A 24558-nucleotide genomic window follows, 5' to 3' on the forward strand; every position below is an offset into this window, starting at 1 on the left:
CAAATCCTCTCCACATGACCACGTAGCCACCAGCATACAGTATAATAGCCAGGAGAGAAAGCGTTAAGGACAATAACCGCAGTGGGTTCAGTTTTCTTTAAGAGGTGGTATTCCAACATTACAGGGCAGATGTGGAATAAAAAAGGATAAAAGAAAAAGAAAGTGATATTGTGAATGGGAAAGAGAGGAGAGAGAGGTCTCAGAGAGCAAATGAGGGACTGAAAGTGGGGGTGTCAAGTTCACATGGGGGAATGTTTCTCAGCAGGAAAAATTATTTCCCTTTCTACACAACCTGCACCGCAGGGGGTTGTACACAGTTTCACTGCACACGCCTCCGATTTAAACACACTTCCGCCTCCCACCTCTTCTCTCCCCTCCCTTACCTCCCACCCGAACCATCTTCCCTCCTCCACGCTTCCTGTGCCGCATGCTGCAGGGCACTGGGAGGGAGGGAGGGAGGGAGGGAGGGAGGGAGGGAGGCAGCCAGAAAGCCTGATAACCAGGAAGCGGTCACATCTGGCCCTCACTAATTCAATTCCACACAAGTTTGCTTTTCCTCCCCATAACATAACCTAATTAAAAAAAAAGCAGGAATTGGAGGCACATTCATTTCCAATTCATCAACGGGGAGAGAGGCGGACGAAGACTTCTAAAAAGGTTGGGTCTTTTTTAATTAAAATCAGAATTGCTCCACACCACTTTGAATTATATATTTACTCAAAATGAAACCAACTGGCAGTGATTACACAAGCCCATATGGGTATCAATACCTCACATTATTAGACACACTCGGAGTATTAGACATACTCCTCACCTCCTGCATTTGCAAGTTTCAGTGCCCCAAAGACACAGGTGTGGCAGGAGTTTTTAATTTTGAACCTCTCAAACTTTAAGATATCCTCAGTTTTCTGCCAAACATGCTTATATGCAGGTTGGGCCTAAATTGTATTTTCAGTTAGTACAAGTGGTGGACAATTAAAGAAAATGAAGACTTGTGTTCCAGCGTGCAAGTCAGTATCAGTTGTTTTTGGTCACACTTACCCATGGCTTTGGTCTCTTCTCCCTTGGCATTGAGGATAGAAAATTTAAACTTGGCACGCACTTCACTTTTTGGGCAGCTGACTAAGAGCAAGTAAAGTGAAAGATAGTCTTTACTCTCCTCATCCAGACCTTTAGGGTTCACACGCAAACACCTGGAGGCAGGAAAAGAAAGAAACGTACAGATCAGAAAGATAAAGAGGTGAAGTGATGCTTTGATTATTTTTCTTAATGTTTGTATGCAATAATAGTAGCAGTTTCTATCCGTAATGCCACTCTGGCTTGATTCTGTAAAGACTGATGAGATTGTGCTATCCTTGGCTTCACAATCACATCTATTGATTTCATCCACAACCCTTCACTTGTGCCAAAGTGATGGTTTGATGGTATTGATTGTGCAATACACACTGCTGTTTATAGCATGAAACCATGTCAGATAATCATTATACCTGTTTAAGTGGATTGGAAAGATGGCACAAAACAAGGTGTTCTTTTAAAAAAGCTGAATCAAAACTCTATTCACTCCATAATGAAAAGCTTCCAGTTTCACAGAGTTTAGTACTGAGTTGAAACACGGTGGACCAAAGAGCCTGAGCCTTTCTAACACAAACACAGAAACATAAACATGAATGCCAATAGTTCAATATCAAATGGCAATAAACTGGCAAAAAGCAGAATATTTCACAAGCCTCCACTGGAAAAAAGGTCACACCTCTACTTCAATACTGGTGCTGTATCAATATAAATCTGCACTGTACTGTAGAAGTATCAATATGGTATTGAACCTGAAACCGTAACACATCATAAATTATTGACCCCCCCCCCTACTTCTGACTACTAGGGATGCAATTTTCCAGGTAACCTTCCTGAAAATGAAAGGATGTTCCTAAATCTACTGTAGCTCCAACGTTCCAAACAGAAATATGTATGCAATATTCAAAAGATTTGCCATGTTCAGTACATCGATGCTACGGGTGAGTCAGTCTTTTTATATTTATGTAGAGCTGTTTTAAAAAAGAATTCATGTGCGTGGTAACATATGGGTTGTTTGTTGCACAGGCTGCTATATCGTTTTAGAACAGTAACCTGAAACACGTTAACATGGCCATGTGAACTACTAACATGTGAAGCATCTGGAAGCTGTGATTCTGATTCACCATTCGAAGGCTTGTCACTATTTATGTAACACAATAACAATCTTTATGTGATTGAATTCTCAGCAATGATGAAAAAATGTATATCTATACATATATTCTGTGATGTATGATTCATTTATCAGGCAAGTGCCCAATTACTACTACTTCCCTAATCAAATGACCCCAATAAAAAAATGATTGCATGATGAAAGAAAAATGGCATTGAATGAACATTTTTCATACTGGCACTATACTGACAAATGTTCATTCCATAGTTTTTTTCTGCATTGTGGATTACATATCCTACATTATTGGCAAGCTCTTCAACTCATCATTATTAAGGCCTTTACACACCAGGGGCATGACAATTAAACGACACGAAAACGCTAAATACTCATCAAAGCTATTCATACTGGGAGCAACTGAAATTGTGACAGTTGCAACACTTTTTCAATAAAAGTTTTGAATACATTTGATCAACTACCAGGATCCTATTGACCCATAGCAGCGTCTGGCAGAGCAGTCTGTCTGAGTTTTGTTGTAAAGTCTAAGCTACTGAAAGCTATTTTATTGAGTTTCCTTTTAGCAAAATGCTCTGAGTGATTCTGAGTTCCCTCTGGTAAACTGTTTACATGTCTAGGGCTTTTATTGTGAAAGGTAAAAACAGAAAGAAAGATTCTGGGATGCGCTTCCTTTGTCAAACTTGAAAGTAATAAAGTTATTAAGTTTGCCATCTTGGTTCTGATGACAAAGTCTCTGTGTTGTAGGTTTTGAATATGTCCATTCTGCACAACAGGATTGGTTGTGCCTTTATTCGTGGTGCAAAAGCTCAGAAAAATCAACCTTGTTCCCAAAACACAATGTTGCTTTTTGTGGAAGTGCTTGTGACAAAAAACTGTTATATGTTAATATGTTGATGTGCAAATTAATAGCACAAAAATACATATTTTTCCTCGTAAATGTACTGATATTCATCAATTTAGATTTTTGTAGTTTTGGTATAAGTGGCAAAGTTTTGGAGATATTGCCACTAGAGATGGACTATATGGCACTCAAAGCGGCAAATAAATATATTTGAAAAACTCAACAGCAATGTCTCTCTCCAGAAATCATGACCTAGTTTATCAAGACAATCCACAGACCTTGTTTTTGAGCAGTTAAAACTGATTTTGGGGCAAACTGTCCCTTTAAGTCTTTTCATTGTTGTCACAGTTACATTTTGGGCTCTCTCATGCTGTAATGCCTAAAGGTGTGGGGCTGACCCACAGTACACTCTGGATCTCATTTCTCTAACAAGCGTCTGTGAGACCATCGGAGAAATAAGCAATAATGCTCCAGACAGTAAGGTATGATACAGATGGCTGGAAAAGCTGTTCACTCAGATGAGATGAAAAAGCAGGAGGATTGTCTTGGTTAGGCACTTACGGGAAGAGGTGGACTAATGGTACAATGTCCAAAAACAACTTAGGTTGATGTGGTATTTGAAGAAAAGCCTGAGTTTTCTCTGAAAATGCCCATCTCCATTTATTTTGTAATTTAAGCACGTGGCTTACCAATCCCAGACCACTGTTGTCTGTTATTTTACCCGAGGCTACAGTCATTTTCAGGTTTCAGCCATGTTTATTGTGTTTCCCTACTCTCCGGAAGCTCTTCCGGGAACATGACACAATGTCATTTTATTTCACTGTTCAATATCAAAATCTGTCTCTCTGGCCTACTGTATACCTAATAATGTAAATCTGTCATCATAAGCAGAAGTTCACATTACTCCAGCCATCAACTCATCAGTCCATTGGAGACCAGCTCTCAGTGGAGGTTCTTCACCCCAGCCATGTCATGCAGCTCCTCCAGGGAAATCCTGGGGTTTTCTCAGACCAGGTGGGTCTGTAAGTGATCCCCCCAGCATGTTCTAGGTCTCGAACCAAATCTTTTTTGGATTTAATGGGAACTGGCCACTGCAGTCATCAATTAAATTCATGTTTAACGCGTGCATTTATCCTGGTATCCTAGTTCTATCTTTTACTAATGTAATGTAATGTAATGTAATGTACTCTGAGCCCATAACAAAGTGAGAAAGTGAAGGTGCAGCCAGACTAAATTCAAGCCTGAGAAAGTGCTATAAAAATTATTATTCCAAACACACGTGTCAGTAAACATCAGTGGAGATACAGACTACATGAAGGCACACTCGATGCCACTGAAGCAGGCGAGTGGGCGCTTTAATCTCTTGAAAACAATGTTGTACCTCTCAAAGATGTAATAATTGGATAACGCTTGGGAGAGTTGTCGGAGAAAACGTTCTCCAACAACCCTCTTAGAGCAGTATCAATATCTGATGGCTATGATGACCGGCCTTCACTAACCATTTGAGTTTGTCGTTGGCTCCAGAGGAGAAAGTGGAGCTTTTGATGACTTCCCCCATCTCCTCGCGACAGAAGCTGAAGTTGTTGATGGTCCACATGTAGGAGAACTTCACCACTTTGATCTGAGCGGAGAAAGGCACAGACAGAGCTGAAGCCGGATCTATTTCTTTATATATTTATCTATTCTACGTGGGTAAGTGGTGCTTGGTCAGCCTGGACTTCAAAACCGCACATCAAAACTGCCTTTCATCTTAATAAACACTGACAACAAACAGAGTGAAAGACGAAAGGATATTGTAAGAGCAACAACAGAAAAAAAAAATTGCAAGAGGAGATGAAAAAACAGACATCATCAATGACATACATTATTTGCCTTGGCTCTTAACAGAAAAGTGATGTCTGAACTAGCAAAGGCTGTACTGCCATGACTGTAACAAACACAATTTTACAGTATAGGTATAACCTTTAAACAAAGACTAAAATGACACCAATTTTTGTGGGACATAATATTATAATATTAAGTCATGGAAAACACAAATGATTCTTCCATTCAACTGCTCATTGACCAGTCACATAAAATATGATGCTTTAAAGATTACTGACGCATAGTTAAAGTTAACTTCTTCTGTCTCAATAAACAGGCTTACTTTCAAATGTAATACCCACGTCCACAGAGCAAAGAATATATAACTCACTCACAGTCAGCTACTTTTAACATTATGCAAAGAATTGACAGAACACAGAAATAAATTGACTATCAGCGTGATTTATGCTCTCCATGCAACAATGTGCTACTTTTTCATGCTGAGGAAAACATGAGCTCCCTTCCTCACCTGCGTATAACACCAGCTCTCAGCCACAGGACCGCTGGACATTACCGCCGGGGGAGGGGGGCTTGGGGCTCTGGACATTGCCAGCCTTGATGCGGAGATGACCTGAATGGGGCCGGGGCACCGGCCAGGTGTGGGGTGAGGTGCGCGGGGGGGAGATAAGGGCCAATAATCAGTCAAGCTGGCCGCCTCTTAAACAACACCTGCCGTACGGAGAGCTGAATCCGGCGCAGCGGGACATCCAGACTCCAAAATAGCTACGGGCGCTCTGTAGGGACACAAAAACACAGTCATTAAAATAGCTTTAAACTAGTGAGGCACATTGTTATGAAAAGGTGTGACCTTGCGCGAGTGTATAGATGTCTGTGTTTGAGCATGTCAAAGAATTTGCTAATTGAATGGATAGTCTAATTGAGCAATATTTCCTAGTGAGTAGGACACAAGAGGTTGGAATTCATTTGGTTTCAAGGAGGCTTCAGCAGAGCTCACGCCGCCACTGTGCTCCGGCGTGAGCTCTGCTTCGCTGGGGGAAGCCTGCCTTTATCTGCGCGTGGTTTCGTCTTTGTTTTGCTTTGAGAGGAGCGGGGCGCTGCGCCAGCCATCTGATTCCAGCCAGGCTGCACCCGTCCACCGTGGCTCTAAGTGAAGTGCAAGACTTTCATCTTGAGCTGCCAGTCTGCACGCACACAAACACACACACACACACACACACACACACACACACACACACACACACACACACACACACACACACACACACAAGGTCATAAAAAGACTTTCAAAAGTCAGTGTTGGAGGAGAAAGGTCAAAGTTCTTTTTTAAAGAATGTGCAATCAGGATTTGTTTATATTCTTAAATGCTGCGACTGAGATTTTCACTGCAATTGCCACATTGAAATTGGCATAGAGAAACTTCCTCATTATTTTTCATCTAATTTTAGGTCCTTTCGTGCACTAGCAGCCTCATGGGATTAAAATCTTGTTGGAAAAAAAAAAAGAGAGAAAAAAGGACAGTTTGGTTTGAAAGCTTCATTTCTCTAAATCTCTCATTTCCGCTGGTTTCATGCTCTGCTCCTCTCAAGTTCTTCTCCACATATTTAATACCTAAGTCGACACCAGGTCTCAGGATCTGGCTTTCCTCACTGAACCTGTGCGTCCCCCCCCGATCTCCTGCCAAAGAAACCCTTCGACGCCGCTGCTTAATTAGTGGCTGATTGAAAGAGAAGTTCAGGACCTGAGAAAACTTAGCAGAAACTGAGTATCAGACCGAGAGCGCTGAGAGGTAGAGCGAGAAGCAAGAGAACGGGTGAAAAGTGAGAGACTCTTGTCTGTGCGAGTGGATTGTAGACAGGAGAGGCGACCTCAACAGCTCCACTCTCAGACACAACTTAATTAATGTTTAGAGATAACGCCTGCATCTTATCTTCCTCGATCCAGTGCACCCCCTTTTCTTCTTTTGTGCTATTTGTATCTGATGAAAAACACTGGTGGCATTTTCGCTCAGTAAAACAATAAAATATTAATCACAAAAGTTGGGAGAACAAGGCGGCACTGATTTGCAATTTAAATTACCTGAGACTTCCTGGCAATTAATTATAGTCCATATGAGTGAGTGAGGGTGTACACGCTGATTTTTGCACACGTTTCTGTGCGTGTGTGTGTGTGTGTGTGTGTGTGTGCAAGTCATCATTTGTGCTTTGTTTCACAGCATATCTGAAGCACAATTTACCAAGTGCTTTTCTTGTATCCTGTCCCTTAAAGAGCAACAGGAATGGCAAGTAATCACAGGGAATCAATTTAAGAAAACATGACAACACTGGCAGCACTGCTAACAGCCTCACAGCTTTCTAAATAGACACAGGTGACACTTTACCAGAATAAAGCTAAGGATGGGTTTTGGGGGTTTTTCCCATCCTTTTCACGACAAACATCAAGAGCAGAGCGGCAGGAGGAGAGCAGCAATAACAACTCTGAGAGATGGAGATGTGCGCTAATCATAGGACTCCCTCTGAAGAAATGTTTGCAGACAGTTCATTTGTCATGGGAATCAGATGATGACAGCGTGAATGGGAAGAATGACTAATAGGTGATAATGCACACAGCATAGGGAAAATAAATATTGTCACATTACAGTGTATGGCAGGGAAGAATTTACAAAAGACGGTCTTCCTCCAAAGGCAATTAAGAGACAAAGTAAGGCAGTAATGGAGGTGCTGTGCTTCAGATAAGGGAGTGTTTGTTGCTGCTACTTTGGCTCCATCAGCACCTCGTAGGCTGGATAAAAAGCAGTGGAAATAAGGGTGAGGGTGCTTAGAGAGAGCGATGCAGAAAGAGAGCAAACTAGTTCAGCTTCTGCAGAGTATACATCTTAATCTTTTCTCTGGCAAATACAGCAAAAAAAAAAAAAAAAGGCCGCTTACCATATTGCATACATGCATACAAAGGCCCTGCAGTGAATACAACACTGTGAAGGTAGTAATGTCCAGTTCTTACTGGGATTCAACACCTCCGTTTCAGAGGGCTGAATTACAACTATAACAGAGGTGAGAGTGTATTTTAACTCAAGTCTAAATGAGAGATTGGACATTATGAGCTTCACAAAGACAGTATTAATTGTAGGGTTGTAACAAATTTTTCTTTATTATTCAAAGCTTCTTTTGAGGTTTTCAAATAAAGCTTTTCACATTTTATGATGTCATCAAATAAAATGTAAAAATCCTAAAAGAAAATCCTCAATTTGAATTAAGTCTATCATTGGACTAAATGAGTGAAGTTGTTTTCTATTAAATCAACTTTCTTTAATGTTTATAAACGGTATTGATTGATTGATTAAATGCCTCCCGTAGAGCGGACAGTTTTATGGCCGCAGTGAAAATGTTGCTTTTGAGAGGCTCAATGCAGAATCAACAGAATTTTTAATAAGATAAAACTACGTTGTTAATTTTTGAAATTATGTCTTTATTCAAAATCTAAATCTTGAACACGAGCCGACACAGCCATCATATTGTTGTATAGGTGTTCATGATTGTGTTTCACTTTATACGAAGGACAACATTGTGATATAATATATGACATGTAATGATTATTTTTGTTACGATTTATTTTTTTCATGAGCTGTGTACATGCTTAGTCTATAAAATGCCCCCAAAAAAACACAAATATAAAAATGATATAAAACACAAAACACTTCAGAAGATGGAACCACAGAATTCTTCCCTGATAAATTACTTTAACGATGATCTAAATTGTTGCTGATTTATTTCCTGGTGACTAATTCTTACAGCAATAATATAGTATTTTAAATTATCAAAAGATTTTGTCACTTCATCACACCAACCAAAACTAATTTTTATGGTAACACATTATCTTTCACAAAGAATATAAAAAACACTGCATTCAAACACCGTTGCTTTGACAACCCTTTGATGAAGATGGAACCTGTGCTGAGACTCAACAATCACCATAAAAGCAAGAGGAAAACTAATGTGTAAGATCGTGTGTGTGTATGCGTCTGTGTCTGTGTGTGTGTGTGTTCTGTATTGTACAATGCAGCAAATGTGTGAGCAAGTAGAGAGAGACAGGACAGGTATGGGCCACCTCCATCCATCCCACATCCTCGTCCCACGCCTGTTTTTCAGAGAGGGGAGCCAGATGAGGAGAGTGAGACCTGGAGCCCATTTATATTCATTACAGAGAGACAGTCTGCTCTCCCTCTGCCAGTCCAGCCGCCATCTCTCTCCATCTCTTTGTCACACACCTCAACACGCCGGGGAGGAGAGTCTGACAAACCAACAGACAGATAGATTCAACTTCCTCAGTATAAACAAGAGCTAAGCGAGCTGATGCCGTTACCGTTACGGCCACACTACACATACAGTAACCACATCACAAGCTCACGTTACACCCTGAGCCGACACATGATGCTCTGCCCGTGGTGTAATAAAGCTTTGTATCGTGATATTAACTCCATCTGTAAATTATACATGGTGATAGCAGCATATATTTCTGCGCATATGTTACCTCCATCTGCAAATCTGATAATGTGAACAGCTTACAATGCATATTTACACTCGAGGACACATTTGTGTTCATTTGTTTCTCCATCTGTGCTCGTGACAATCTGAATATCTGGTGAATGCACACATGTTGTCTGTACATCCACACCAACCTGGGAGTCTGTCTGTGTTTTTAATATAGTCAGACTGTCATTATTAATTCTATCTTTAGTATCTTTAGTAAAAACAAATTACCAGCACTTAGCTTAATGATTATATTTACATTTACTATGAGGAACGTTGGAGTGAAGGGAGGCACAAGAGAACCAGGACTGAGCGGAGCAAACTGTCAGACATTGGTTCAGTCAAATTTGATATTTTTCTAAAAAGGACTCTGGTGCTAGGAAACACTACCACTGTTGTCTACAGAGACCACGACTATCAACACAAAACTACAATTAGCTTCTGCTGGGTAGCTTGTGAATTTAAGTTTTATCTTAACCTATAATTACACATCATCATGTATTTGTTGAATATATTTTGTTTTATTAATCTGAATAAAGTAAATTATCAGATGTAGTGGAGTAGAAGTATATGGTAGCAGAAAATGGAAATACTTAAGTTAAGTAAAAATACTTTAAAATTGTACTTAAGTCCAGTACTTAAGTAAATGTATTGAACTACTTTCCACCACCGCATGCTGGTAACGATGATGATAAGCCCTGCAGTTTTATCAATGGATTTGTATGAAATAGTTATGTTTGTCCCAAAAATCCCTCAGTATGACCATATGGCAGGGACTTCAGGCGACCAGGCCTGCTGTGAAATAGGAGGTGAAGAGTGACAGAACAGAGAGATGGAAAAGCCTTCTGGAATTCATTACAGCTACCGCTGACACTCTCAAAAAGAGAAAATAAAATTATGAAAAAAATACTACACTCTACATGCAAGCATTTACTCAAATAACATGTCGCCATCTAAATTCCCTTTAACTTGCAAATTGAAAAAGACACAAATATAGGGATCTTCCCATTAGCCTCTCCCTCGGGGACCTGCTTCCTGCTGGGAGGAGAAGAAGACGGGTGGCCGTGTGCAGAGACACCACCACCAGGTGGACAGGGGGTGGAGCTGTGTAATTTGGCTGCTGCAGAGAAGGAAGGGATCACAGCAGGGGTCCTGGAGTGTTTAGAGGGTCACCTTGTGCGACAATAGGCAGCGAGCGAAACAGCGAGGTACAGAGACGGGTTGCAGAGTTTAGAGGGACAGACTACAAAGACTGAAAAACATGCCAAAAAGCTAAAGGCTAAGTGACAGAGTGTTGCAGCTTTGAGCGTATGCGTGACGCATTTCTGAACGGAAATCAAAACGCCCACATGCTAGCTCACTTTTCAACTGCTTAGAGTCAACCCTGTGCTACACTAAAAACTACCCTCTTTCCTCCAGCTCATGTGAGAAATCTGACAGCGGGTTAATGAAGCCTGTTCGTTATAAGGTCAGATAGCATTAAAAGTTCCAAATGAAGCTTACAGGGAACGTGTGCAGACGCATCCGGGGGATCAGCAAGACTGATCTAGTGAAGTTAGCCGACTCCCATTACTAAAAAAAAAAAAATCATACACAGCTGGCTGGAGGCAAATAAGCACACACACAGGGACCATGTGACGGAAGTGATTCCAACTCTCAGTTATGAGGGATTCAGGAGTTCTGGCAGCAGACATGAGAGAGGAGAGCAGCGCAAGAAAGTGGCAAGAAAACCAGACTATATGAGAAGCTGCGGCAGGTGAGACTAGCCAGCATAAATATGCATCGGGAAAGAGACTTTCCTCTCAGGTGTGGGCGAAAGAAATACACGTGTGAGAACAAGGCTGGATGTGGAGCATGTATGAAAACATGTCTGCTGTGAAACAGCGTCCGTCCATCTAGCCCGAGGCAATGCTGAAAGCCCTGACACTCGCTCAGAGAGTGAAAACAGGGATAAGAGAACGCGGGGAACAGTGGGCACACATGCATGACCGGGCCCGAGCGTGAACTCTGTGGCGGGTCGGGGGAGACACTGGAGTGTGTCGGATCCGGGGGCCGCAGGAGGTGCGATGGATTAAGAGGCGCTGCCAGAGAGAGAGGCCCCCCCATCGTGTCGCAACCCCCAGTGAAACAACATCACCATCCCTCTCCATATCACTGATGGTCTCCTCTCTCTCTCCTTTTTCCGTCTCCTTATTCCTTCCCTTTTTAAACCATCAACTGAACTCCCCCGTTTCTCTGCTTCTCTTAAACCCAGTGATGATTGCTATAAAACCAAGCAACCATGCCGGCACCATACGTCTTCCGTATTGCTTTAGTCTCTCTTTTTGATCACATTTCCTCCCTTGGAACATACAAAATTCAGAAATGTATACGCAGCTAAGATAACGTAAAAATTGCCACAATGCGTCTCACATCAAGAAAATGAGACAGCTGAGCCCAAATCATTAATGTTAATATCCCAGCTGCACTTCACAGCATTAAGTATACCTATGGTAATACTCATTAACTGAATTATGGTGTCACCTTTAGAGATAAGCAGTCATTGCACTGATGAATTGGACTACGGTTCTTTAACACACAGGGGAAACATTTAATTCCTGATGATTGGATTCCTTTTTGCTTATTCAAACATGTTGTACCACACAGGGAACAGTGCAATCGTCAAACCTTGGTGACATGAGAGAAACAAATCTCAGCTCTCACACTACATCATCATTCATCCTTTGATATAATCGATGGCCTACAGAGGCTAGAAGCTGTCCCAGCCCGAGGTAATTCAAGAGTTGAAAAAGACACAGGGGAGAGTATTTCGCCATCATCCTTTCTTCTCACTCTCCATCTCCATCCCCTCTGATTGTGATCTTCCCCAAACCTCTGCTTTGCTGCTCTGTTGCAGAGCTGCCCAGCTGCCCTGTGTTTCAGTATTAAGCTCCAGAAAACACAAGCAAAAGAGCAGCTCCAACATAATACCCACCGACACATTTAAAACCATCTTTACAAGCAATCTACTTTAAATGTTGAAAAAAAGTTTACGTATTTTGCCACAAAGCTGTAATGTGAATGAATGTCTGATAAGTAAATACATGGTCTAGTGTACTAATTGCATACAGAAATACCTTTGCTGCAATGACTTTCCGTCTCATCACATTTAATACAGAAACCAATCTGCACACTATTCTCCTTATATTTTGCACACTCAGCTTGAAACATTCAATATAAAAAATTCAATATGAGACCAACCTGCAAGAGAGATAAAGGGCTCATGTGACGGACACAATCCTCTAAAAACCCTGCACACAGCTGCTGTACTTTGGTGTAATTTTTGCCTGAGGTTTACACACACAACCCTTAAATAAGGCTGTGCGTGCACATGAGAGTATAAACATCATGCCATGCTGTGAAAATCCAGACTGGAGCTTTAAGTCCCACATGTAAAGCCTTTCAGTCGAGGCTCTTGTGATTTGTCCTAACACACCCCTCCAATGTGATGAATTAGCCCTCTAAAACACTTCTACATAAGCACAGATACACACACACACACACACACACACACACACACACACACACACACACACACACACACACACACACCATAGAAAGACAAATCCACTGTTAAAATGTGAAAGATATATACTCTGAGGCAGACATCAAACCACAGTAGTAGTGGTTGTATGTAGCCAAGATAACAATAGAAAAGTGCTTTCTAAATGACAAAATGATACTGGCTGCAGCAAGTCCACAGCTCACTCTCATTCTGTGTATTCTTTTCCAACACAGGCGCCCACACAAACGCAGCAAAGTGTGCCTGACCATCAAAATAAAAAACGTTTTTCTTTTGACACTCTATCTCTTCTTTTCTCTGAACGAAGCAGCCAGAGAACAATACATGTGCGACGTTTGCGTGCACCCACTGAGATAAAGCTCCTTTCACCTTCATCCACACGACTACTGGATGTGCTCTTATACGCATTAGCCCGCCTGATCTATTCTCCGCATGGAGTTTCATTCTCATGAAAGGAGGAGTGGATGGAGGGAGAGGGAGCTGTGTTGTTACCGCACTCAGTGCGATGATGCAACTTATAATTAAAATGCAAATAATAGGAGCCTCTCTTCACCTTGTTTTCACTTTACTCAAACATTCTCAGGGGAGGCGTCTCAGCCTGGGATCAATGTATCCGAGTCAGTAAATCAATATTCATATGAAGCGCTGAAATCAATTGGAGATTTAGGCTACAAGTGTGAGCGACTGCTTAGCTGAGAGAAAACTTGAGATGCATGGACAGACACATCCAGCCTGTGGCTATAAACCATTTTTCTACTTTGCAATGATGATGTGTGAAGGATCTATTCTTAAACCGAAGGCTAAAAGCAATTATTTCAGCAACGGGGAAACACAGTCCTGTCTGACACACCCGCCATTGGCCCGTCTCTGTTTTGACTATGGCTTATCACAATAGGTGGCTCAAACATCCCCTAAGCTTCAATCTCAACAAACAACAAAGACGAATGCTGCAGAATGAATGATTTGGGAGCGTTTTATTTCAAAAGCGTGTCTGACAGAGAAAACAGGGGGGTGGGGGGGCTTTTTTAGTGGTTGTCCTTCAGCGTGACTTTGTCATGTAACACATTTCCAGCTCAATTATCTGCATCCAGTGGATTTCAAACACATTTAGCAAGGACCAGAGAGCTTGGTAATTAGCAGGAGCCCTGGCTCATAAGGGGGCAAAAAACAAAGCCCGTCTTTAGCTCCATCTTTATCCCCTCCGCCTGTCTAATCTCCTCTGATCCTTCTCTTATCACAGAGTGTGTTGGACATCATGTGTGCACTCAGTCAATGCCTTTATAGGCCGACAGGTGTCAGCTTTTATAGACCAAAGCGTGACGCAAAACAAGTTATTTGATCCATAAGAATAGAAAATAAGTGAACCTGACTGCGGGTTATTAAAAAACTTTATGTAACGCAAAAATGTACTTAGCTCAGAATTAACTTCAATGGACTCTGAATCCAACCTAATTTTCTTCCGATTTCCTAAGAAATCCTATAGTTGAGATGACATTTCACACAGAAATACAACATTGTGCAAAAATCGATTCAATGTTCAGTCGTGACATGATTAGAATTTCAAATCTAAAGGTTACGGCCATGTCAGGCTGTGGTTGCCAACCTCCTCCTCGAGTTGTTTCCATTTTAATTATGGTTTCAAATCATGTCAGCTTTCTTTAGCGCAGAAATGTCACCTTAGGTAAAACTGCTTTCATTCTATTTCCAGATACATATAAAGGCGTTCCAGTGAGGGACAATTTAATCTTCCCTTCACGCTCCCCCTTCCCTCACTACAGTGCTTCGTCCGGAATCGCTCCCTATTTGCTACCAAGTGTGGTATACTTACATTGAGCCATTTCATTTGACAGCCTGAATTATATGTTTAACGTTTATGTACTATAAAGTCATAAAAAAAAATCCCTCGATGGAACACAAAAATGTAGAACTCAATGGTCCGCTGCTGCTCCTGAGACGGCAACGGAGACACAAAATGAAGCATGATTAGCATCTGAAATCTCACAACAGAGTAAACTATTGAGTGTTTCATGTAGTGGAGAAGTAAGGTTTTTCTCCTCACCATCTCCTCCCTTCTTTCCAACAATTATAATGATGAACTGTGCCGGCAGCAGTACAAGTCACTGAATTTGTGAGATGTCATCTTAAACAGAGTGGAGACGAGGCACACAGGAGACAAAGACGAGTGGGGCGGGCAAACTTGGTGTGGATCTCCATTTAAATTCTTTGTTTTTTTGGAGGAGAAAAGACACAAGACATAAAAAAAGAGTTTCTTAAATGTATCCTCAAATATAGATGTCTTGATTGACAACTAGGTGTACCGGGTTTAGTATCCTTTTTACAAGACACCAGCAATACCCCAAATATCAACGACTGTTGGTCCTCCTATTAACCTAAAGTACTTCAAATCAAAGTGGATCCACACACACACTGAAGAGGAGCCAGTTAATATCAACTGTTCACTTAACTTGTCATGCTGTCATATCACCGTGCTGAAATATGGGGATCAAGGGCAATCCAACGCCGTGAGGGGGAGCGGCCAGCATTTTTCCACACAAACAGCCCATCTTCCACCTGAGGGGACAATACTCCTGCTTCTTACCAGATGACACATCTAATCGCTCTCTCTCTTATTTGAGACCATTCAGCAGGAATCGTTGAAGCAGGGAGCCACCGTACAGGGTCATGGAAAGAGATGGTCCTGGGTCGTCCTTTGTTGAGACTGTCCTCCCAAGAAAAATGACAGAATTCACTTGTTTCGGCGAATGCACCAACACAAAATTATGTTAATGTGCAAGTGCCCTCTAGCAGCCTTTGGAGTTATTACTACGGTGGCTGTGTGGGTCAAAAATACCTTGAGACCACTTTTTATTTCTTCTTTCTACCTGACAGTCATGGTTGGTTTCTAGTAACCCTGACCATGATCCTATCCTTCCATAACCATAACCAAGTGTTTATTGTCGCCATGATGGTGAAGGTACCCAAAGATAACGAGGTAGTAATTTGGACCCAGCCTATGATGCTTCCTGAACCTTCAATAAGGATCTTTCCAAGGCAACCATAGCATTGTCAAATCATGAAAACAGATTTATTACTATTATATATATATTTCTATGTGTGGTTTTAAAGTGAACCATAAGAAGTAAAAGAAATATCCCACATACTAGAACTCAAAAGTCAAGAAAATGCTTAACTGATGTTGTAAATGCTGTAAAATGCAAAATGCAATTAGGTGCGTTTCCAACACCTCTCAGAGACCGAGTAGTGAGACCAAGTACTCTCAGATTGACAACAAAGGTGCAAAGTCTTCAAAAACTTCAGAAGTGCAAGGCAAGATGTTGTTCTCCTTTGCCGTCTGCTGATGTGAGGCCATATTTCATAACATCCAAAGATGGAAACAAAGACATGTGCCAAGTAATAAAGTGATTCACTGCCACGGGTATTTTATATTTCATTTAATGAGTGTATCTATCTCGTTATTTATCACATTAATTTGCCAAGTGCGAGGGTTTTGAAGATTCTCATTCACGACAGAATTCACATATATTCACTTACACCGTAGGAAACCCAGGCAGTCTCACAGAGCGTCGAGGAGATGTGGAGACAGGGAGACAGGTGCACACGTTGCTCTCTGTCTTATTGCTCAGGCGTTGCTCTTTTCGGTGAAAGGAAGGGAGAGGAAAGGTAGCTGCGCTAATAAGTTCAGTTCTATCCATCGGTTGCACTTGGTACGACAAGGGTTACTCCTTTGTGTGCCCCAACGTCACTCTGCCTCCCAATTACCACATTTACACACACACACACATTCATTTATATTCAGAGAGAATTTTAAATGCTCTCCATTTAATTCATAAAAGATGGATAGTCTCTTATAACCAACAGTGATCTCCTCACCTTTTATACATTGTTATCTATACATTAAAGAGCACATGCATTATACAGTGAGGGCTGTAAATGAGCCGTCTCAATCTGAAAAGTGTCAAACCACAGCCTTGTTAATAGAAAGCTAATTGCCAGTAGCATTAGGCAGAGAAAAAAAATTGCTGGTCAGATTAACCATTCAAATTAAAAAGAAAAAAGAAAACTTTAAAAATAGAATTTTATTCTCAAGCAATACCGATTAGATTTCACTGCCATTTCAAATCATTCAGACACATGGACTTGTTGCTCAGTGCTTCTCACATTGTCAGCTAATTATGCATAGTTAAAAAGTGGAAGTATATCTCATTTGTGTGGCGTATGTTAATGTGCTTTCAATGACACATCACAGTTGTGGATTTTTGTGACTTTCTCTTTAGGAAGATATACGACATTAAAAATGCCAAAATCTCAACAGTTTCAATATTTACATATAATTTTCAGGTGACATTTTCAATATTCGCTCCCTGAAGAACCCTAGTTGAGATAGTGGTGGGCGTCGAGTGGTTGCAGCCGTACGTCTCTGTTTTGGCTGCTGGCACCTAAATGCCAACCTCTATCCTCGCAGTACTGAAGTGGAAACGACTGCAGAGTTGCAGCCACAAGCTGATGCCAGACAACTGTTAATGTGTCATATCATCCGAATGAATCAGCCAGCAGTCTGATTTGAGATCAGTTCATTACCTTCACATGGGGGCTCACAGAAAAAGCCGGCACGGAAGGATTCAAATCTGGACTCCTGCGACACTATTAAGATAACGCCCTCAAAATAACTGCCGGTGTTAGTAAAGGTGACAAAACCCTGTGTGTCACCCTCTGAATCCAAGCTTTCCTAATTCATGTTAAGGTTACATGTGTTCCCCTCAATATTCTCTGCAGGGCTGAGCCTTTTGGAGGGTCATCAGGTGGTGCCGTAGTCGGCTCTGAAAGCAGGAAATGCCACGCAGATAAAGCTGCTGGACTACCTCAATCACTAACACACACACACACACACACACACACACACACACACACACACACTGACATTTCAAATCTCCGCAGTGAATCTGGGTGCCTGACCAAACAGTTATGGTCAGAATCCAAGCCACTCCCCTGCCACTATACCAAACTTCCAGCCCTGAAACTCGGCCTATTCTGTCGTTTTAAATTTACTCACGCTAACAATTCAACACGTTTCATCTTTCATATAAATGGCACTGACAAATCGGGCGCATCAGGCTGCCTTTGGTGGCGACCCCCTCTGAGATTATCACTCTCTAATGAAGTCATTTGAGTCAGGCAGGCACATAGCGATCTCTGAACGACCAATCAAACGCACCAGAGAGACTTTCTCGGCTCCGGCAGATGCCAACACGGTGGCAACAACAGGCAGTGATGGACGGAGGGATGGAGGAACGAGAGACAAAGTAAAAAAAACACACAACAGTAGGGAGCCAGACAGCGTTTATCTAATCATAAATACATAAAGATAATAGGATATAGCAATAAAGGAAGCTGGAAGAAATGGATCAAGCACAAATGAGAGGGTGAAGGAAGCTGCTTTTTTTCTTACTCGGATGTATTTGTCCACAGAATAATATGACCAATGAAAGTAAGAAAGAAGAAGAAGCAGGAAGATTCTGACAGACAGAGAGAGAGAAAGTGAAGCAAACAAGGAAGACAGATGTCAAAACAAATCAGATTCCAGTCCCTGTAACTTAGGATAAGCAAGATGGACTTGTCTTGAAGAAGTTACCGAAGCAACAGAGTCGTTTTCATTCAAAGAATTTCAAAATGCCAATATTTCAATGTATCGTTGACTGTGAGATGCCAACATCCATTTGATACCCATAAAGCTTTGCAGTGTCGAATCATTTCCTTTTGTCAATATTTACTAGAGAGCTGCACTGTATTACAACTTAAAGAATGTGAAGACCCACAGTTTTATACATCCAGGTGTGGTCATTTGTTGGCATCACGATAAGGACAGTATAACATGTTATTAAGAGATAAGTGTGGCAGGGAGAAAAACAGATGTGAATATGGGAAGGACGAGCAATAGGAGACATGGAAGGAAAGGAAAAAAGAGTGAGCAATAAACAAGCATCAAACTGTCCAGTCCCATGGCATATCTATATGGTATTGGTTTTTTAGTACGTCAAACTGAATTTAGGTGTCAGGCAATGATTTCCACAAAATATTGTGACCAATATTGAATTTACAGCTGTTATTTGGCTGAATTTGATGATTCATTTGTTTGTTAGACGTGCATGAATACACACTTCCTCTTGTTTTTAGGATTAACATAAATTGACAAATACTGCACATTTCTAAATGAACTACTTTCAATATACAGCTGGCATGTGTATTTAAAAAAAAATGAATATGGCCAATAGGAGGACATTTTTTACAATAATGTGTTTTCACTTAAGGCAACACTGTGGAAGTCTGCATCTCACAGAAAGGCTATCAGGGACACAGCTGCTGTAGAAAAAATAACAAAATGCACAGCAGAGCTTTAGCAAAAGGCTAAATATGCTACATAACATTACAGTTAAAGTATAAGAAGTGGAGAATAAGCACATGATGGCATTGCAATATGATAATAATAACTATGGGAATTGTAGCCAGTTATCAGTTATGTGTAAAAAAGTTAAATATTATGCATCCCTTAAAGGGAGTAAGCTACATATGTGCCAACTTTTACTGATGAACCAACAGTTTGTCTGAACACCATTTAAACTTGATCTGCATAACAGCAAACAATCAGACAAGGCACACTGAGCAAACTCATTTGCATCCAAGTATGGCATTGGATAAGCAGAGACGGCCCACCTAGAGTCCCCGAGTGACCACAATTTACTGCACGACTGACAGCTAGCAGTGGCAGTCTGCAGTGTCATGAGAACAAAAAACACTCAAAGACAAGACTGCAACTAAACAAGAAAAAGAAGAAAGCAAACAAGTAAGCAAGAAAGACATGAAATGAATACACAGTAGAAAAAAAAAAGCCAGACACGTGCGGTCCCATCGAAAAGGAACCCAACCGGAGGAAAAAGTATAAATAAAAGACAATCATTGACCATTGACCAGAGGGAGGAGGAGTAAGTGGAGGGAGCCGCTGGGTTACCGCGGCAACTGAAATTAGAACTCGGGATAACAAGAGAAATGAAAACATGTGGGACGACCCAGGTGAGACACACAGGTAAGACACACAGGTGAGACACACAGGTGAGACACACAGGTGAGACACACAGGTGAGACACACAGGTAAGACACACAGCGAGGGGAGCAGAGACGCAGACAAAAAGAGATTAATGGAGAAAAATGAACAAATTGCCTTTTCATCCTGTGAGCACTGCTTATAGAATAATATAATAAATACACACATCAACTGCAGCGGTGGCAGCAGCTCATTAAACGCAATATATGAAGAAACCATGACATCATCGTTTAAAAACACACACACACACACACACATACACACACACACGCCTGCATACTGGAGCAGGATTATTGGAGCTGTGTGAAATCTGCAGCCATGATTAGATAATTATAGATACGGTGTTTCAAAATAATTCAACTTTCAGTTATAAGTTAAGTTTATTGGTATCGCCCATAATCACAGTGAGTCTCCAAGGGCTTCTTAACGCCCACACTATAAACAAATAAATGAACAGGACACCTTCCAACCTCAGACCATTACTGAAAATTAAGACAAACTCCCACAAAAACTTCATTAAGAAAAAACAATGAAAGAAACCTTTGACACGGCTACTTATCAGTTAACAACACACAATGATTTTTTTACAACACTGATGAATTCAAAAACACCCGTCTCTGAGCACTGATCAAGCACCTTTCTCGGGCTGCTTGCGGGTTGCCAAGAGACATAATGCCAACTGGAGGCTGGCAGTTTGTAAGGTCGCAGTGTTAAGGCCCAAAATGTCAATATTGGTCCCGAGGGGAAGGAATAATTAAGGGGTAAAGATCTAAAAGGCTTGTCACATATGGCCGGCCAGCTGTCACATCTGTCTGTTCATATTCACGCCGGTAGACCAACCAAGGCCTATACTAAAGCAGCAGCAGTAGTACGTAATGGCTGCAGCATTAAATGTCAGCTGACTGAGCTACAGCTACAAGGCTCGCACGCTGAATGAGGAGAAGCCTGGCATTTAAAACAATACACAAGCTTCCACTTCTCATTTCAAGACGTTCACTCCCGTGTGGGTCGTCTCAAAAAGATCTAGGCTATTCCCTGTGGTTCTACTTCACACATCCCTAGTGTTCGGCGTTACGGGAGCCAGCGTTGCAGAACAGAACAGAACACAGGAGCGCGTATTTAAGAGAGAAGCATTAACCTCTGCAGACTTCCTGCTGGATGTCAAATAGAAAAGTTTATCCTTTTGGGGCAACAAGGTGACAAGGTGCCCTCAGCAACTGGAGCACCTTTAGGGGCAAACCGTCAGCCAACATCCGCACTGCTGACGTGTCGGTGAGCAAGGCACTGAGCCGCTTGCCTGCTCTTGTTCTCACAAGAAGAATAACAGCGTTTGTTCCACGGCGTCACTGTTCTGGCCTTTGCAAACCTTACTCAGCTTGTTTTGGTCCAAGTAGTCGCTTTGTTGCATTCATGCAGTGGCTGCTTTGATGAGAACCATATACAATTTTCAATTCAGCAGTAATCTATCAACAAGAGCCATGCGGCAGGCAAATTAGTCCAAACAAATCCAATTGCAGTGTGTGTCGCTGTAGCTCAGCTTTGTGGACTTGCAGTCTTGGCTCTTTGTTTGCACTGAGCTCGGACACTTCTTGTCTGCTCGTTTGCAGAGTTTAGAAAATGTATTGAAAAAGCGTTTTTACTGCATCTTGAGTGCAAGTTTGCCCTTGGCTCATTTTGTTTTTGTTATGCTTGGCTTTTCAAGCATGAGTAACTACCGGCTATTGGATGTCAACATCCGTCTCCTTATAGCCATGAAACTGCGTTTCAGGGTCACTTCTTATAGATGAAGGTCTGACTCCAGACAAACTGCCTCGCAGTTCATTTGAGGTTCAGATTTAAAAGCCACCGCACTCGCCTGCCTAAATGAAAGAAACGAAAAGCTCAAGGGTTTAAATTTCTTATTTTTTTTAAATCTTGCCTGGTCAAGAAAGAGGGTCAGAAATCTACTTGCCCCGAGACAAATTATTGTATTTATTAGCGGTTATCAAATAACAACAAACACTTAGTTGATCATGTTTTATCAGACTTGCTCTCAAACGGTGCCATACATAGTTGGAGTTGCGCCCACATCCTCTCCAACAACACCCAACTAAACTCCTGCAGCTCTCCACAGAGATGAGAAGTACTGTAGGTCAAAATGGCTCAAGTTCAAAGGTTGTTTATTTATGGAGTACATTTAAAAACAGCAATAGTTGACCAAAGTGCTGCACAGTTGTAAAACAACATTACAATACGTATATAAGAACGCTCAATCTTCAGTTACTTCCATCATTAGCTGTTGTGCTTAATTCTGTTTACCCAATCAGGCAAGTGAGTTGCTAGATTTTGTAGCCCGACGTGGCATTTTACTTGCCTTGGGCTAGCGGGCAAGCCTCATTGTTGTTGCCGCTATGTGTGCCGAGCGTCTTCTTGAGGTTTCAAACTGTGAAATGCGACGATGTGGTTGTGTGTGGCGGGCGGCTGGTAATAGTGACTGACAGGTCAGGTGAGTGCCGCGGTCCGCTCAGGCGTGCAGATCCAGCTCCTCTGACTGATCTGAAGAGGCTTCAATTAACTGGAGCAGCCAAGTGTGAGGGAGGGGACCGGATGGGGGGGGGGGGGGGGGGCAGACAAGCCTCTTGACAGATTTTGGGGGGTTTAAGATGAGTGGGGCCCTCCGACAGCTCCTCTAATGCCCCACCAACTCCAACCTTTCTCCATCTTCTCTTAGCTAATTACTAAGTATCCATATGGAGACACTTGTCACTGTGATCACAGCAAATTGGCTGGAACTGCAGGGTCAGCAAGGACTGACTGCCTTTCACACACACACACTCACGTCTAGTCTCACACAAAAACAAAGCACACCCAATAGTTTTCATCGTTTTTCAACACTGAAACTATTTGGAGTTTCCAGAAAGAACAGAAACAAAGTCAAAACCAGGAAATCCAATATCACAGGCACTGACTCACATACAGTACATCTGCAAAAAACATATTCATGTCAATTCTGCATAATTCTCTGTATGTATGATAATATGGAGAGGAGGTGATTAAAATATATATGCCAGCAATTCTCAACAAAATCCCACACACACAGATTTAATTTTCATGGAGAAATGCAGCAACTCTGACGTCAGAAGACACTGCCGAGTGAAATGCTAGTTCCACTTTGAATAAAAGGTAAGTCACGCTCCAAAGGTGTGGGAACGTGGAGAGTATATCTCAACTGTGGACCTCTTGAAATCTCTCCTCTCTGCACTTGCTCAACGTCTACCTTTTAAACCAAAAAGAAAGATTCACTTTGCTAAACGTTTGATGAAACAATGCAACTGCAGACAAACCTGCCTGTACGCACCAGCAGGGCAGTATGTCACATCAATAATTCACCATCACTTCTCCTCTCAGCACACACACTCACAATGTGTGTCTCATGGCCTCTAACTGAATAGTGGGCTGTTCACTCTTTTCATCTAGCCTTTGCTCCTGCTTTCTTGCTGTTCTTGCTAGTTTTACATTATCTAATTAGCATGGAAAAGTTTTTTGGGGGGGAGGCATGAAACACACAGGCCCACATAATTTCCCCTGTAGGATATATCTTATTGTTCTTATTTTTTTATTTTGTTTGAGGCCTCTCATGGTAGCACATCCTCCATACCTCCGCCCTCATTTCCCCTTCTAAAAACCTGATCTCCTTCCTCTTTTCTCACTTTTTTAGTCTTTTATTAGAAATGGGTGCAATTTCCACTTTCAAATGACGGCTGAATACTACCGAAAAACTTCTTACCCAGCTGCCATTTATATGATCAAGTGTCTGCTGCATCCTCTGTTCTCTTGCTACTTGGTATTCCTCCACTGGTATCCCTCAGATCATCTGTCACCTTCATTCTTTTTGAAGGTTTGTGTGTTTTCTATTCAAACCATCTACCTTATTTTCATTCTGGGTCATCAATTTCCTTTTACCAACCATTTGGTTCAACGCAAGCCATCTGAGAATCGGTGAACCTGTTTTAAAAAGCAAAACAAAACTCAGTTTGCTTTAGAGAAACTACCAAACTACTACTTAGCAACATCATTATTTTCCATGACATGTCTGCAAAGTAGACGACCAAAGACTTTAACGCCACACAGAATTGAAAAGAACACAGCATGTCAAACAAATGAACACGTAAATCAAATTAACTGAAGACCTATTACAACATTGGTTTGCATTGCCTGGGCTGCAGAGCACATGACAGAAGGGAGACTCCAATATTTAAGAAATACAATAGTAACAAGTTAATTTAAGACACCTCAAATTAAACAAGGCCTTGAGTTAAAACATGTTTTGACCTACACACTGAATTTGCGCTCATGTTTGCCACTAAAATTCAACAAATATATGTATCATAGGCTGAAAGTGTTTCTCTCACTCCCCCTATTGCAGACCTCCCTCTACACAGTGTAGTTCCTCATATTGGTATAGACAAATACCACCCCCCCCCCCCCCCCTCCCTCTCCTCTCCCAGATCCTCA

General features: G+C 41.6%; 1 protein-coding gene across 2 annotated transcripts in view; it reads right to left on the reverse strand.

The window, feature by feature from the left end:
- spop (speckle type BTB/POZ protein) overlaps positions 1 to 24558 on the reverse strand; it is a 78436-nt gene that overhangs the window by 36732 nt on the left and 17146 nt on the right. For both annotated transcript variants that reach the window (XM_068718906.1, XM_068718905.1), the window contains exons 3-5: positions 5371 to 5635; positions 4538 to 4659; positions 1042 to 1193 (exon numbers count right to left, since the gene is read on the reverse strand). In XM_068718906.1, coding sequence (XP_068575007.1) covers positions 1042 to 1193; positions 4538 to 4659; positions 5371 to 5448 — 352 coding nt within the window. In that variant the 5' untranslated portion in view covers positions 5449 to 5635. The remainder of the gene's footprint in view (positions 1 to 1041; positions 1194 to 4537; positions 4660 to 5370; positions 5636 to 24558) is intronic.

Source organism: Cebidichthys violaceus, unplaced genomic scaffold (assembly GCF_023349555.1).
Source record: "Cebidichthys violaceus isolate CVI_PGR_0920_01 unplaced genomic scaffold, fCebVio1.0.p SCAF_23, whole genome shotgun sequence".
Taxonomy (NCBI): Eukaryota; Metazoa; Chordata; class Actinopteri; order Perciformes; family Stichaeidae; genus Cebidichthys; species Cebidichthys violaceus.